General features: G+C 55.3%; 1 protein-coding gene across 1 annotated transcript in view; it reads right to left on the reverse strand.

The window, feature by feature from the left end:
• Window positions 1-3,018: 3,018 nt before the first annotated feature.
• Window positions 3,019-17,227, reverse strand: part of SRC (SRC proto-oncogene, non-receptor tyrosine kinase) — a 28,529-nt gene continuing 14,320 nt past the window's right edge. The window contains 12 exon segments of the mRNA XM_030963259.1: window positions 3,019-6,264; window positions 6,636-6,767; window positions 6,882-7,035; window positions 7,409-7,485; window positions 7,566-7,745; window positions 7,907-8,062; window positions 8,326-8,475; window positions 9,611-9,714; window positions 10,469-10,567; window positions 14,273-14,372; window positions 14,955-14,967; window positions 14,969-15,205. Coding sequence (XP_030819119.1) covers window positions 6,056-6,264; window positions 6,636-6,767; window positions 6,882-7,035; window positions 7,409-7,485; window positions 7,566-7,745; window positions 7,907-8,062; window positions 8,326-8,475; window positions 9,611-9,714; window positions 10,469-10,567; window positions 14,273-14,372; window positions 14,955-14,967; window positions 14,969-15,196 — 1,602 coding nt within the window. The 5' untranslated portion in view covers window positions 15,197-15,205 and the 3' untranslated portion in view covers window positions 3,019-6,055.

The following is a 17,227-nucleotide window of genomic DNA, read 5'->3' on the forward strand; positions in this document are numbered from 1 at the left end:
TGCCATGACACCACATCACCCCAGCCTGTCCCTCTGCTCAGGGCAGCCCAACTGTCACCAGCCATCTAGGGGGACACATGTGCTGCTGTGAGCCCTTGCCCAGCCTTGGCCATGCAGACTATGGGGTCCAACAGCACCCAGGAGCACCTGAGAGTGTTAAAGGGTGTGGAGCTGTGTTGCTGGAGCTGAAACAGGCTTGGCTTTATCCATTCTCTGAAGACCCAGGTCCAAGTTAGAAAGAGTTCAGGGCATATTTATTGTTTACATGATTAAAGAAAAGCATGTGCCACATCAAAAATAGATGTGACAGCTCTGTCACCTGTCAGGCTGAGGGAAGTCCCAGTAGCTGTTACATCAACTCAGGCATAAATAACAAATGGAAAGGAGAGGGGAGGGCACTCATTGCAGGCCATGGCACAGCTGTGCTCTGAGCAACTTGTAAGTTTTAGTGTATTTAAGCTAATGCACTCTGTTCTGTCAAGAGAGCACTTCTGTTGCTCACTAGCCGAGTTGCACTTTACAGCAATTTAAATAAATGCTAGCCACCAAGCCAGACTGTGCTTTGAATGAGAGCAAGGCCTGGCTTTGTATGTGGGGTTCAAGACAAGGTACAGCTGCAGGCTCTTGCCTTGTATGAAACCCAGCTCAAAAAAAGCACTTCAAAAGAGGGAGGCTGCAAGGACAGCTTTCAGTGGGGTAAGAAGCTTCCCACCCCTACTGCAGAGAAGGAGCACTCTTTGATGTGCACACAGCACTCTCCAGCACACTCTCTTACCCTCCCTTAGGGCCTGAGATACCATCTTCATTGTAAAGATAGAAAAGTAAAGCAACTTCGTCATGGTCAGACAGAAAGCCTCGGGCAGAAGGAGGAACCCAACCAAGTCTCACATCCCATGCTAATGCCTGCTTCATCCTTCTCCATAAAGAGACTGTGAAAAACAAGCCTGTGACTGCAGAACAGGTCAAACCCGATGGCTTCTGAGAAGCAGCATCACAGCTTCCCTGCCTGTGCACCACAGATGGGGCTGAGCCTGGGCAGACACAGCCAGAGAGCTCAGCCAGGCATTTGCCAGCTCCGTGGAAAAATGCTCACACGAGATGTCCTGCCCTTCTCTGCCAGAAGAACAGTGGGGTGGCTCTGTCCCTGGGTATGCTGGGGCACCACAGGGTCTCTGTGTGGGGACACGCAGCTGGACAGCTGCACCAGTGGCTCAAAGCAGTGGGATTTAGAGCACAACCACTCCTGTGCCCGGCCCACTGAGCCTGGACACTGCCCACAAGTGTCACTTGACACTTTGGCATGGAGTGAGTGTCATCACCTTGCTGAATTACAGAGTGTCCATCTGCCTGATGCTCCCTGGATACAGGAACTGGAGCCTTAAGCTGTTCCTTTGTCTCTCCGTATGAGGGAGAGATCATTTTCTTTTCTAGGTCACATAACAGATCAGTGACACAGCAGGGTCAATAAGGGAAAAAAAAACCAAAACAAAAGCCAGCCCAGGTTCCAATCCTTAGAAACAGAGATGCAGCTTGGCTCAGGCAGTCCTTGGACTCGTGAGTAGACCCTTAGGGCCCAGGGGCTTTTCATACTCCTTCTCAACCCTTCTCAGAGAGAGGGAGCATCCCCAGGATGAACAGCTGGAATACCACAAGGCTTTTTTTTTTTTTTTGAAGCTTTAGATCTGGCTGATATCCATGGCAGTGCATCATCTTAGGGTCTGATCCTTGGCAGTTGAGCTCCCCAGCAGTGCTTGGGGTGCAGGTAGGAATCAGCCTGCTCTCCCAGCATCTGCCTCTCAGCCAGGGATCTTGCTGGGTGATTAGTGCCTCCTGCCTGGATTCTCTTCCTGTTCACCCTGAGACAAGCCCACAACGTGGCCTTACAAACAGCAGCAGCCAGAGGAAAGAGGCTGATCCCATGGAGGAGCCATTAGGGCTGGAAGCACCCACCAGAGGCCTCAGGGAGGCAGCCAAGTCTGGAGGCAGAGTCCCACTGACAATAGCAGCAGACTTGTCCCCTCATGCTGTCACTCAGGCTGGTCCAGCCAATCTCCTGAACCAGGCAGACACAAACATTGCTCAGGGTCACAGTAGCCCTGCCCTGCAGCTTTTCTCTGCCACCAGCTGGTTTCCCAGCCGTGGGAGGTAAGCTACAGTCAGGTAAGGACTCCAGCCCTCCCCCCAGAGCCTGAAGATTACCCCTTGGCAAGAGGGTTTTGCTACTCTTCCAGCAAAGGCAAATCCTCTGGTAGTAGGGCAAGGGAGGACAGATGGCTCAGGTGCCACCCAGACCTGCTGCTGGAGGGGATGAGATCCAAGTGACAACAGGCTGTGTCCTCTGAGTGAGCACATGCTGGCAGCCTCCTGTCCACCCCTTGTTACCAGCGAGTAACAGGCACTGTGGGAGCTCTGGTGGCACTGCCAGCAAAACCGGAGAGCTTGACAAAGGGGGACAGTCCTGCTGTGTACCAACCCTTTAACTACAGCACCCTGCTCCTGCCCCAGGAGACCTTCTGCTGTATTTAGGCTGTGGGAGAGACCCCAGACCCTCAGCACAACTCGGGATTTGCAGCTCAGGGCTGACCCTGTGTACTCAAAAGCATTTATTCTGTGGGAGCCAGGATCCACGTTCCTGGGGAGTGCTACCACTGAGCTTTGGGTAAGTGCAGTGGATGCTCGAGTCAAACAACAACTCATCCTCGCCATTTTAGAGCCCACAGCAAACACAAATGGCACAGCACAGGACCCCTGCCTCCTCACTAGAGCTGCTCAGGGGCAGCCACAGCCCCACCCCAATGCCCTCTTAAGATGTTTCAGCTGCCACCGAGGCTGAGGACAACACAGGGAGAGGAGGATGCAAACAGTGCCATAGGCAGGGCTTGAAAGTTCTGAATCCAATCCCCTCATCCCCTGCACACAAAGCACCTCAGTTCTCTGCACCTCCCCAGAGGTCAGGCTGGACAGCAACACCCTGGCCTCCCCCAGCAACCATCTCCTCATACACAAGCTACACTTCTGTTTTGTGAGGTCTGTTTGTATTTAATTATCAAATAGCAAAGTATTTACATCAACGTTAGAGTTTCAAAGCATCTCCACCCCCCCACCACCCAAAAAGCTGGACCTTTTCAGGTTTTTTTCCAAAGTTGTATTATTATCCAAAAAAAAAAAAAAAAAAGCTAAATATTTTACTGAGACACCAAAAAAGGCAAGTGAGGAAGTGAGGGGGGCTGGGGAGAGAGACACAGATCCACACATTCTCTGCATAGTCAGTTGGAGGTCTTACAAAAGACTGTGTAAAAAATGGTAACAGCAGAGGAGAATGACTTGTAGGGTTTTATGGACCCCAGGAAGCCAAAGAGCATCCTTAGGTGCGGGCTCCCCTCTGGAGTTTATTGGCTTAAAAAGTAAATTGGCAGACAGAATGATGGAGGGGAAGCTCTGCATTCCCAGGTCATGCTGGCTGTGGTGGTGAGTCTGGTGACACCTGGTCCCACCACAAGCACCTCACAGAACATGGATGGACACACGGACATGTGGACACACAGCCCCGTGGAGGAGGGCTTCTCTGGGACTGCCTTACTGCCCTCTGCCCTGAAGTGTCCCCAGCACATCTCCTTCACCAGATCTTGCTGAAAGCCTGAGGGAATTCAGCCATCCTGGGGGGCTCCTTGCACCTGCTGCCCTCTGGGAAGAGCCAGAGGCTGCACTGGCCTTCCTGTCCTGCTGCATGCAAGGCCCTGCATGTGCCCAACAAACAAACCTTAGAGCATGTGCTTGCCTTCTCTCTTCCCAGCTTCCAGACCAAAACTGGCTTCTACATGTTACAGCAGTAAAAGGTTTCTCCCAGGGATAGGGATTTGTGTAATTCAGGCAGAGCTATGGCACAAGCCACCCCTTGGAACAGCTACCATGGGACAGGGTATCTGTGGCAGCTGCCCATCCCAAAAGGCTGCAAACATGGGAAGACCCAGAACACTGAGGTTTGGGGAGTCCCTACCCAAATGCAGAAATGCCAACACAGCAAACCTGCTAGGAAAGGAACAGGGGAGAAAAGGCTCCAACTCCCAAAATTGTTTTAAAAAAATTCATTATCCAGCTGCTGCTCTTCAAGCTAGCATGTCCTCTCCATACTGCTGAAGAGTCTGTTCAAACTGATTTTAAAAGTTTTACTATTAAAAAAGGAGCCACCAAACAACCAACCATGTACTTGGTTCATAAATAAGTGGTTGGGTCAAACCACACCAGGGCACTGTGGGAGGGAGTGAGTGAGTGAGGCAGTGGCTTGCCTGGGTCCTGCTCTGGTGGAGACCTGGGGCAGGGGTTTTGGCCACATCCTGCCCATGCTTGGCTCCCACCCAGCTTTTGTAGGATACTGGCACCATGGCAGGGGCTGGGGGGGTGGGTTGGGTCTGCTGCCTGCAAGGAGGCTGGGCCAGAGGCAAACACCATCCCAAAGGTGATGGGGAGGCACAGAAAGCCTGAGGAGTGAGAGGAAGACACAGCCACTGGCTCCCCTCTCCAGGTCCTTCCCTCCAGCACCCCTGCCCCACAGCATCCCCCAATTCCCCAACCCTTTGTGCTCCAGGAGAGCATCTGAAGACCCCCAGGTCTCTCTGAGCAAGGGTCTCTGGGACCCAGGAGGTGAAGGAGTGAAGCTTTGTGAACCACCATGGTGAAGGCTTTCCAGCAGGGTACAGCCACAGGACAGGGAAAACTGACACATGCAATGAAGTCAAGGTCTGGGACGGTGCAGGGACCACTCAAGGGTTATGTACAAGCAGGTGCTGGGTGGGAGAGGGCAGGGGATGAGCCTTGCCTGCCTACACCAGGGATCAGCCCCACAGGGTGTGTGTGTGAGACAAAGCTGGGCAGGAATACCCACAGCTGAGACATGGCTGAGGCCTTTGGGAGCGAGCAGAGGGGAGATGAGGATGCAAATGTGGCACAGCACTTCCAGATGGGGGATGTGGCTGGGGATGCTGCATGGGACTGCTGCCTGGAAGCTGAGACACAGTGGGTAGAGGGAAGGCAGCTAAAAACACACCAGGTGGACAAAACCATCTGTGAAAGTCGAGTACTTCCTCCAAAACATTCCCACACCCAGAACACTACATGGGCCATGCACCCAAGCACCACAGTGGCACTGGATTTGTGGCAGGGCCAGCCCAGGGGACTCTGCTGGTGGGAAAGCTGGTGGCAGAGCTGGGGAAGGTGGCTGTGGGGGTACTTCCCAAGGGTCTGGCTGGAAGACCTGGAGCATGTGGAGGGACAAAGCACAGCAGGGTGAGGGCTCTGCTGGAATCCCCAGTCCTGCTCCCCAAAGAGGCAAGATGTGTCCCTTGGGGGAACAGACATAGCTGAAGAAGATTTGATCGTGTGCTTGGGTGCTCCAATGGGACAGTGTTGGTCACCAGAGCCTGGAGCTGTCACATTTCAGAGTCGCAGAACCCACCAGCCCTTAAGGTTATGGTGAGGCCAGAGGGACCACCAGAGTTCTGCTCTCATCCCATGCCACCACCACCACCCTGGCACATCACCCCATTCAAGCCAGCCTGGAATTGCGACATCCCTGTGGCAAAACATCTCTGCCAGCACCCTTGGGAGAGTGGGACCCAAGAGGAAGATAGTGGGGAGGGTGAAGGGGCAGGGAAATTTGTGCTGATTTAGAGAGGGGTTGCAGGAGACTGGGACCGTGTGTCTGAGGTGGGGTGATGCTGTCCCTCAAATCCTCCTGGCTCACCCCACAGCTGTGAGGGGGAAAGTCTCCCAAAACCCAAGTCTCTTGGCAGGAGATGCTCTGCTTGCCCTCCTGAGCTGGCTCTGTTGGTGCCCACAGGCTCCTCTCGCCAGCAGAACAGCGCCGCTTCGTTAAACACGGGCCACGAGTCTTAATGAGCGATGGGGGAACCCAGGGGCTCCCCTGGCTGCATCTGGACACAGTGCCCTGTCCTGCTCCAGGGCTGCTCCACAAACACAGCCCCTCGCTGGGGAGGCCAACCCTCGGCGCCCCGCGCTGGGGACAGCAGTGTCCCTGGTGCCAGGAGGAGCCCCGTGTCTATAGGTTCTCTCCAGGCTGGTACTGGGGCTCTGTTGAGGTGAAGTAGTCCTCCAGGAAAGCCTGCAGGTACTCGAAGGTGGGTCTCTCCTCCGGGTCCTTCCGCCAGCACTGGCACATGAGGTCGTGCAGGGACTCGGGGCACTCGGGCGGGCAGGGCATACGGTACCCCCGCTCCACCTGGTCCAGCACCTCCCTGTTCACCATCCCTGTGTGCAGCCAGAGGAGACATGGCACTGGTCAGAGCCAGGCCTGCACCCTGCCTGCCCCTGATCACAGCCAGGCCTGCACCCTGCCTGTCCCTGAGGGACACCAAGGGTGCTGTGCCAGGACCTGCCTTAGGGGCAATCCCTGTGACCCAGGGAGAGAAGAACCCCAGGCCTAGCAGCACTTGGTCCTGTCACCAGACGAGAGTGGGACAGGGTGGCTGGGATGCTGCATCCTGGCCAATATCTGCTCACCCCATGGGGCAGAATCCAACCTGGGAAGAGGCAGCTCAGGGGCAAGCACTGGGCACGGACAGCTGGTGTTGGGCACCACAAAGGGGACAGGGCCTCTGCCAGCAAGTGCCAGCCCTCACCTGGGTATGGCACTCTGCCCTTGGTGGTCAGCTCGGTCAGGAGGATGCCAAAGGACCAGACGTCTGACTTGATGGTAAACCTGCCGTACAGAGCTGCTTCAGGGGCCGTCCACTTGATGGGGAACTTTGCACCTGGATGGAGAGGCAGGGTGAGGGGGTGCCTCCAGGGCCCCCGTGCTGGCTCCAGGCAAACACACCGTGGGACCAGTGGCCATTGCTCTGGTGCCAGCAGCCCTGGGCACGCACCTTGCCGAGCCGTGTACTCGTTGTCCTCGATGAGTCGTGCCAAGCCAAAATCAGCCACTTTGCACACCAGGTTCTCCCCCACCAGGATGTTGGCTGCCCGTAGGTCCCGGTGGACGTAGTTCATCCTCTCCACGTAGGCCATGCCTGAGGCAATCTGTGGGGAGCAGCACGTGGGGCACTGTGGCTGACAGGATGACACGAGGGTCCCCAGGGAGAGCCTGGCACCACTGAGGGGAACAGCCTGCAGTGGGACCCAGCTGAGGTGTGGGGAACATCAGCTGCTCAAGAAATGCCATGCAGACTTGGGTTTGCTGGCCAGGGAGAGCTGGCAGCAACAGGAATGGGCAAAATGATGGTCCAGGAGTGCAACCCTGCTCTGGGCTGAGACCCAACAGTGGCACCCACCCAAGCGAGGCTGCAGAGCACCCCGCTGCCCGACCAGTGACAGCCACCACAGCCCAGTGAGGGGCTCAGGCAGCCAGTGCCCCCACAAGGAATGAGGGAGGCCCAGGGATGTGCAAACCCACCTGAGCAGCCATATCCACGAGCTGGGGCAGCCGCAGGTACTTGCCCATCTCACCCTTCAGGAAGTCCAGGAGGCTCCCTGTGAGGAAGACCATGGTGAGAGCAGTCCAGAGGAGCAGGGCCCCTCAGCTGTCCCTTCAGTGTCCCTCCCCTGCTCACCCTTGCTCATGTACTCAGTGACAATGTAAATGGGCTCCTCTGACACCACAGCGTAGAGCTGAACCAGCTTCTCGTGCCGGAGCTTCTTCATCACCTGGGCCTCCTGCAGGAAGGCCTCTGGGGACATGGTGCCAGGCTTCAGTGTCTTGATGGCCACCCGGGTGGTGCCATTCCAGGTCCCTGTGGCACAGGACACGCTGCTCAGGACACACGTACGGGGCAGGGGGCTGTGTCCCTCCCCTGCTCCCCACCCCACCACCAGCTCCAGGCATCTGCCAATGGCTGGGGACAGGATGCAGAGGGTGACACGGAGGGGACAGCAGGGTGGGAATGGTCCTTACCCATCCACACCTCTCCGAAGCAGCCCTGTCCCAGCTTGACCTCCAGCCGCAGCGACTCCCGGGGGATTTCCCAGGCATCCTTGGCAAGGCCTTGGGTCTGGGGCTTGGACGTGGGGCAGATGTTGGTGAGACGGTGGCACAGGCCATCAGCATGTTCTGGCATGGGAAGGGACAGCAGCAAGGTGACACGTGGGTACTTAGGCATGCAATGTCTTTAGTCACAACTTTCCTGTGAACACCCTGGGGACCCAAACCCTCACCCTCTGCCCTGAGCCCCAGCTTTTCACCACAGTCCCACACAGCTGCTTTGGTGTCCCCTGGTGCAGCAGTGACTTCCCAGCAGCACCCACCCTGCAGCAAGGGCAGAGACAGCACCCAGGGTGCCCCCCAGAGCCCAGGGGACCCACATGGCTACCCACTGGAGTAGTAGGCCACCAGCTGCTGCAGGCTGTTGAACTGGGTGCGGGAGGTGATGTAGAAGCCGCCGCTGTCCAGCTTGCGGATCTTGTAGTGCTTCACGTTGAGCCCCTTGGCATTGTCAAAGTCAGACACAGAGAGGCAGTAGGCACCTGTGGGCACGACAGAGGGGCTGCAGGGGATGTGCCAGGGGTGGCTGCTCCCCATGGGGTCCCACTGCAGGGCTGGGCATGGAGGTGCTGCCTTCACCCAAAAGCACAGGACGGGGAGCAGCTCCTGGCTGCACCAGCTGGCACCAGGTGCCAGGGAGGAATGGCACATATCCCCCAGCTACAGCCATGCCACACCATCATAGCCTCCAGCTGCCCTCTGCTTGCACAGCAGCTCTGCCAGCAGCCATCCTATGCGATGTGCTAACAAGGGGAGAGGAGCAGGCAGAGCCAGGCTAGGGGGAGCTGCTGACCAACAACTCCTCAGTGTCTCAGAGAGGAGCTAAGGGGCTGGTGGGCACAGTTCCCTCCTGCACAAGTCCCACCATAGGCATTGCTTCTGGAGCCTGCCTCTACTCTGCCCACATGAGAACAAAGTGCTGGTGCTGGGGCCACAGATAGCAGAGGGCAAGATGTATTCTGCTGCTTGAAGAAGCTGTTTCCATCAGAATAAAACAAATAGTGATAAGTTCAAGGCATAAAAACCAGAAAGGAATATCAAGGAGCTTTTCCCAAAGGTGCATTTGGAGCCAAACTAAACCAGGTAAGAAGCATCCTCAGGCAGTGAAACCTCAAAGATCACAACTTGCACTTTCAGAAGTGTCAGACTTGAAAGGACTAAAGTTCATCATTCCCTCAACCTGGCTGCCCAGGAAGCACGTGTTCAAAATTTTGTCACTATACAGAGATCAGGAGAAAACAAAAAAAAACATCTAGTTGGGGGTGTACAAAAACCCAGCCAAATAAACCAACAACAAAAAAACAAAACAGGAAAAGAGACCATCCTGCCTGGTGGTCTTGCCCGAGTTGGTGAGACCTCTGGCTTCTACCTTGCCATGAGCTGAACCACCTCTGAGAAGGGCACTCATTGGGTGGGCAGTGGTGGGAGAGAAGTGCCACATCCCTCCAGTCCACGGGCTCGGTGGTGTAACAGTGCCTTTGGCACAGGCACGTCACTGGTGATGTGATGGCCATGTCAGCATTGGCTCCCTGGAGACCAGCACCAGCAGGAGCCACTGAGGGGACTCAGGGTACCCTCACACCCCCCAGAGAGGGTCTCCTGGCCAGCCCTGCTCACCTTTCGTGGTCTCGCTCTCCCGCACCAGGAAGGTCCCTCGGGGGTTTTCGGGGTTGAGCAGCAGCCGCTCGGACTCCCGGCGAGTGATCTTCCCAAAGTACCACCTGCAGGACAAAGGCAGGGGCTCAGCCCCTGGCACTACCCCCCTCCACTGCCTGCCCAGCAGGGGGCTCAGCCCTGGCCCACCCACTGCAGGTTTGGGAGAGCAGGGGCTGTGTCTGGGCTAGGGCACCTCAGTGTGTGTCACATCCCCATACAGCCTGGGCTGGGCATTGCCTCCCTGCCAGAGGGGCTGGAACCTCCCTGCCACACCTTCAACTAGACCAGGTTCCTCAAAGCCCCATCCAAACTGGCCTTGAACACTGCCAGGGATGGGGCAGCCACACTGGGCAACCTGTGCCAGTGGCTCACCATCCACCAGGTAAAGAATTTTTTCTTAACATCTAATCTAAATCTCTCCTCTTTTAGTTTAAAAACATTCCCCCTTGTCCTTTCACAGGCCTCTCTGCCCATGTAAAACACCTCTCTCTTTTTTTGGAATCCCCTTTAAGTGCTGGAAGGCTGCAACGAGATCTCCCCGGAGCCTTGTCTTCTCCAGGCTCTCCACAAAAACCAGAGCAAAAGCATCCACAGCCCTGCTATGCCACCACTCACCCCTCCACCATGCAAGCATGCTGCAGCACTGCACTATGGCCTTAAAGAGAGGCTGGTTTGCACATTCACAGGGGAAAACTAACAAAAAGGAAAAACCCAGAGGGCTTGGAGGCTTCTCCCAGGAGCAGGGCAGGGGTTGAGGGGGAGTGCTCAGGGTGTGTTTGCTATCACTTGTCTATTAACTGTCTAAAAGATGGCAATTACTCTTCAGCCTGGATGGAGTCTGAGGGCGCGACATAGTTACTGGGGATGTAGCCCGTCTGTCCTGTAGTGAGGGAATGAGCCAGCCACCAGTCACCTTCCCTGCAAGAGAACCAAAACACACTCAGTGTGGAGCCAGGAGCCCCCCAGCCAGCCCCTCACCCGCCCACAGGCAGCGGGGCAGGATGAGCCAGCACTGGGAAAAGGTGCAGCCCCACAGCCCAGCCCCACAGCCAGACCCCAGCCAGGAGAGCTCCTGCTGCCAGCCCCTGGCTCTGTTTGGGTGAGCTCTCACTCCTGGGGCCACCCATCCACATATGGAATGCTTTAAACCCGAATCAGGCAAGGCAGCCAGCAAGCCAAAACACCTTTAGAGCCACCTGAATGGGAAGGGTATCTGGCTGGAGGCTGGGGGGCACCGGGGGTCCTGGCAGCAGGGAGCAGCAGGCAAGGGGAGGGACAGGAAACATGGAGCAGCGACAGAATGATGGCAGCAATTGAAAAAGGAACCAGGAAAACCCAAGGGAGTTAGTTAAACACAGGCTGCAGAAAAGCAGCAGGACAGGGCTGAGGTTTTGTGGTCTGTGGTGTCCAGCCTGGATGCAGTGGGATGTGTCCAGCCCGGGTGTCCCGTTCACAGCCCCTGCAAGGCTGCAGCCCGACCCTGAGCCTCCTGCTGCCCCAGCGAGGGTTGTGCCTGCACAGCCACGAGTGAGGCTCCTTGTCCCCAAAAACCTGCAGCTGAGCCCCAGCCAGCCCTCCTGCCCCGGGCACAGTGGCCCCAGGCATGTCCCCAGGAGCTGGAGGGTGCTCTGCCCTCCTTCCCAGAGCTCCTGCTCCGGACGGGGCTGCAAAGGACAACAAATAGAGAACAACAAGAGCACGGCAGGAGGCAGCTTCCCCTTCCTGTGGACAGCAGGGCTTTTCCTCCCACCACCTGCATCTTCTTGCCCATCAAAGACAGCCTCTGAATTCATCCTGACCACAAGGGAGACGAGGCTACGGGAAAAGTGCAGATTCGTGGGAACAGCCCCGTAAGGATACAAGAACTTGGCAGGACAACCTCCACAAACAAGCTACAGAAAAACAGCAATAACCTCAGCCACCACTACAAGGATCACCAGACCACATCCAGACCCATCCCTGACCCTGCAGACATGTAAACCTCCATCCTTGCTTCAGACTCACCAGCTGCTTGTGACCTGTGCTTTTCCCAGCTAAACCAGCGATGCTTCAAAGCACTGGGATAACCCAGACTTGGTCCCCAGCTCCCCATGATGGTGTCACTTCGTGGGGATGGTGGGGACCTTCCAGGCATCTCTTCCTACTCACAGAGCTGGGCTCTGCCCCTGGAACAGCCTCACAGCAGCCCTGGATGACATTTTAGCTTCTTCCAGCCCCAGTACACCTCACTGTGCTCCTCAGCCAGGGCTGTTGCCCCAGTCATCTTTACTGAGGTGGCTCTGAAGGGGACAGGAGGCTGGTTGGGCTCCTTTCCCACAGGACCATAGTAAACATCTGCTTGAAAAATGCCCAGCTTTTGACTTGTGGCTTTATTCCAGCTCGGGCTGCAAGGCTGCAAGCTGGGAATTCAGCAAAAACAAACTATTCCAAAAATGTCTCAGTGGGGAAAAAAATAATAATAATCATCATCAAAACAAAGCATTTCAACAATTCCCTGCACAATCTTACCCAAAATATCCCACCACATCCCAGCTGGCTGCCTGTTGGCTGGGAGGAGACTTCTTCCCACTGGAAGTGGTACCACAAGAGCCCTTCTGCACTGGGTGGATTGGTAGGATGACCCAGAGCAGGGTGAGTGATGTGGAGGCTTCTCATCTCACCCTGAGCAACCCCAGCCCGGTCAGGACAGCCAAAATTTGGTGCCACCCTGCAAAGCCACCCTGGCCACTGTGCCCAGCACCTGCCAGCCCTTCCTGGAATGACCCCAAGTCCCCTCCCTGCAGCTCCAGGGCACTCCCTGTCCTGCCAGGGAGACCAGAGGAAGGGGACATCACACATCTGTCTGTGGCTGTCCCCAAAGTGCAGCAGCCCGAGCTGTTCCCAGACTGTGTGAGCATCTCTGGGAGGTCACTGAGAAGAGTGATTCACCCCTGAGCACTGAACAAACTCCCAGCTTCCTCCACCACCTCTCTCCCTGTGGACATCTCACCCACACAGGAACTGGGAAGGTTGGCAGCTACATCCTGTACCCTCCACCAAAGGACCGTGTCACCAAAAAAAGTCCTTTTGGTCCCCAGGGTGCTGCAGAGCCCATCACAGACTGAGCCTTCCCCGTGACTGAGCCTTTGACAAATAGCAGTAAAGGGAAAAAAAGTGTGGAAACCCCAGAACTGATAAAAGTGAAAAGAAAAACCCCTCATAAATGGGCCTGATCTGGACCCTCATGGGCAGAGCTCACTTTGCAACAGCCAGAGAGCAGAACTCAAGCATGGGGCTCACACACTGCTGAGACTGAAAGTAAGAAGCACCAAAATTCCCAAATTCAGGCTTTTCCTGCAATGTTGAAATGCTGCACATCCCAGACTTCATAGATGAAACAAATCACCATTAATAAACAGCACTGGAACAACGAGAACAAGGATCAGATTGAAAACATGTTTGTGCCACACTGCCCAAGCACTGCAGGAGAAATCTCACTCCTGGGATGTTCCCTCGTCTTTCCACCCTTTGACTTTGCTCTTTTGAGTGCCCAGGAGCTGCAGACCCTCAGGACCCTGTGGCAGGTCCATAGCTGGGGACACTTGGGGACATTGGCTCTGCCAGCCAACCTCTGGACTCTGTGTGCCTCCTGTCAGGACAGAGCACACATGGGGTTAATACAGGATCATTTTTAGGAGCATCTTCCAGCTGGCCATGCTGCCCTGCACATGATGGATGTGCTGTGGTGACCAGGATGGGGAGCAAACCAGGGGGTCAGACCCCTGAGGAAATACTTGAATCACCAGAGCCACTAACGAAATATAAAAGTAAAATTAAAAAATGCAAAAGAAAAATGCAAAGGGCAGGGGGGAGTGAAGAGCCAGCTGGAAAGAGAGTGCAGAGGGGAGCCACACATGGACAAGGAAAGGGGATGGGTTCAGAGCTCTCAGGTGCAGACAAAGCTCTGGATGGAACATTACCCCAGCATGGGAAGGGACTCCCTGCTCAGTTCTGCTCAAAGAGGACAAATGCAGCCAACCACAAAACCATCTGGAAACCATCTCCTCCCAGCCCTGCTCCATCCAACCTGCCCTCAAGTGGGCAGCAGACAGGCTTTGATCATTTAGCTCATTTATAATAACAGTAAGAATGTGCAGTACGCACCTGACATCCACTTTTCTCCTACACGACAGCATGGAGGGAGAGAAAGAAGAGTCAAGAGAGAAGCTGAGACCAGAGACAGCACACAAGCACAGGGAAAAGCACCCATGAAGCTCAGGGAGGTGTCCAGGCCAAGAAGAGGCAGCTGAGCATGGATGGGGACAGGACTGGTCAGGACTGTGTTGGAGGGCACAGAATGACTCTGTGGTGGCACAGAATGGCCAGCAAACAGAGGACATGGCTTGGTGACAAGGCTGTGAGGCCACAGTGACCAGCAGCAGGGTGAGGAGGATGAGGAAGCAGGCAAATGACTGCTTTCAGTGTCAGTGTCCTTGGACAAGTCACTGTGTCCGTGTGCATTTTGTCACATCCCTCTGAGCACCCATCCCTGGGACAGCTGGTCCTGCCAGGCTGTGCTGGGGGTTCCACAGGAGGGACAGAGGTGACAGCTCACCCCGTGGGCTTGGCTGCAGGGACACTCACGTGTTGTTGACGATTTGCAGGCGCTCTCCTTTCTTGAAGGACAGGTCTGTTTCCGTGCGGGACTCGTAGTCGTAGAGGGCTACGAAGGTGGTGACTCCCCCTGTGACAAAGAGCACTCAGGAGGGGCACAGCCACAGGGACACTCCCTCCCACCATCCTCCCACGGGCTGATAACACAGATCTACTTCTCCCCCAAGCCCAGAGTCCCTCAAAAACCCCAAACCCCAAGAAGCTGGACACAAACCTATAGGAATGTGCCCCCTGTTGACGGAGTGACAAAAATATTCTTTGTCCCCTTAAAAAGGAAATAAGCCCCGAAGTTTCACTCCTCAATTAGGTGAAAAGACATCTCATAGGACTTGGGGGACTTCACCTCAAACTTAAGGATAGCTAATTGGACAGAAGCCAAAAAGTCCCACCTGAGCAATTTAATAGAAAAAGAAGAGAACAAAGAAACTAATGGCTTTTGTGAGGTGTTTTACCAGGGGCAAAGACCTTCTGCACCTGGCTTGGCTTTTCTCTGTAAAGAGTTTTGTTAACAAAAACCTTTTTGTTTCCAACACTACCACAGAAGCCATCCTGCTGATTTTATGCCTTCTAAGGTAGCTGAGCCGGCTCGAGGAGACCCCACATTTCACAAACCCACCAGGACCCCACCCTGGCGAGCCCCAGCCCCACGGACCAGCCAGCGCCCCGCGCGCGCTGTGGCGAGGTGACGGTGTCAGAGGTGTTGAAGCCCCCAAAGAGCTTGGATTCAGCAGCCATGGTGCCGAAGGAGCGGCTGGGGGTGCGGTGGGCGTCGGGGGCAGCCGCCTTGCTGGGTGTCTGCGAGGCTGGGAAACCCCCATGGTGCGTGTTCTCTGTGGGCTCCAGGCTGCGCCGCCGCTGGCTGGGGTCTTTGGGTTTGCTCTTGCTGCTCCCCATGGTCCCGGGCTGGAGGACACACAGAGGGCTTCTATTATTATTATTATTATCATCATTGTCATTGCTATTATTATTGTAATTATTATTGTTAAGAAGAAGAAGTTGTTTCCCAGGGCTCAAGTGACAGATGCCCGCCCACCAGAAAACGAAACAACCTCTGGAGTCAGTTCAAGCAGCAGCTGCTGGGCAGTCTGGCCATGCTGCCCTTGCCCTGGGATACCATTGCCCCTCATTAGCATGGAGACATCTCCTGTGTGGCTGCAGCAGGCAGTGAAACTGCCAGGACATGCTTTGGGAGCAGAGGGAAGCATGCTGAGCCATGGGAGTGCACAGCAAAGATGCTGAGTGTGGAATCTGGACCTGTGCTGAGACTGTGGCACCTCTGGGGCCAGGCACCTGCCATGGGACACAGCTCAGTCCCCACGTGTTTCCTCCTACACACGAGTTTCTACCAGGATGGGGATTTAAGTACTGAAGACAGACCTTTGAAGTCCAAAGCATGCAGCCAACAGGATAAAAGTTTAAATCAGGAGCAGTTTCAGGCAGTTTGCAGCTAAGGACCAAGGGATCTCGCTTTTATATATAGTGAAATAGTTTATATATAGCCTTCCTTTCCACTCAAGACCACACTCTATAAATACCTTCAAGGTAATGACATAAATGAAGGCAGGGAATCATTTGCAGTCTCTAAAGATGGCAGGATACCCAACAGTGTCCTGAAGCTATGGCAGGAAATATTTAGGCTAGATCAAGCATGGCAGGAGGGAAAAGGGAGGTGGAGACAAGCAGGGAGGAGAGCATCTCTGATAAGAAAACAAGCAGGGAAGCAGCAGAGGAGGCAGCTGCTGCCCACAGGGTGCAGACCTGGATGCAGTGAGGCTTTGGGAGGGCTCAGCCTCGTCCAGCAGAGGGTTTTGAGCCCAGCTTTGGAGAGAAGCTCAGGTTGAGCCCCCCAGAGCCACAGGCAGCCCCAGCAGCCTGCACAGCCCCTCTGTCACTGGGGCAAAGCCTTGGCTCTTGCTGTGGGAAAGCTGAGGGGTGCCAGGCACAAGCTGCTCCCTGTCCCCCTCAGCTCCCCTCCCACAGCAAGGGCTTTGACTGACGATGAGGGCTTATTTCCCAAAAGACACAATTTCCATCTACTGCTTTCCAGCTCCCACACTGCACAGAGGACCAGCAGTGTCCTTGTGTGACCCATGCCGGCAGGCTCAGCTCCTGCCGTGGTTTGGGAAATGTAATAAACTGATTTTGTTTTGTGCTGGGTATGACTCCAGCAGCCACTCCAGTGGGCAGCAGAGCTGTCCTTCCTCCTGTGGGGGCAGGTGATGAGGAGGGACCATGCCTCTATCTGCCACAAGACTCAGTCCACCCATATCTGTGCCAGGCTTTGGGGGTCTCAGAGCAAATAAGGATCAAATAAAAGCTTTGGAGTTGCAAATGGTCACTTCTGGCAACCCAGAGGCAGATCCTGCAGCCAAGGGGAAGGAGTTTGTCCCATAAATGCACTTTAAAAGCTTGTTGCAGTAGGGGAGAGCAACACCTGAGGAGTGATGACAAGGAGCCCCCACCTCCCTGTCCCCAGCCAGCCCCTTGCTCACCTCTGCCCGGGGCTCTGGCACCCGCTGGGGCTCCCAGGATGCCAGTGGCAGTGCAGGGAGAAAAGTGGGAGCATGGCAGGGCTGTGACCATGTGGCTTGTGACTCCCCACGGGACAGTGAGCCAGAGTAGAGCTGCTCAGAGTTTCCCCTGCAAGCAGCACTTCCCCAGGCAGGAAAACACCCCAGCCAGGGTGGTGGATTTAGCAGCACTCTGGGGACACAAATGTCCCCCAAGCACATTTTCTGAGCCTGGGTCAGAAAATTATTTATCAGAGTGCTGAGGAAATCAAGGTATAAAACAGTCAATATGCACAGAGATTAGATAGAAGCAGAGCACACAGAGGGGACAGGGACTTCCCTAAAACAGGGGGGTCCTCATCTTCACAGCTGTGAGCCTGTGGGCACAGCATGTGCAACTTCCAGGCATGTCCTG

The sequence above is a fragment of the Camarhynchus parvulus genome, chromosome 20 (assembly GCF_901933205.1).
Source record: "Camarhynchus parvulus chromosome 20, STF_HiC, whole genome shotgun sequence".
Taxonomy (NCBI): Eukaryota; Metazoa; Chordata; class Aves; order Passeriformes; family Thraupidae; genus Camarhynchus; species Camarhynchus parvulus.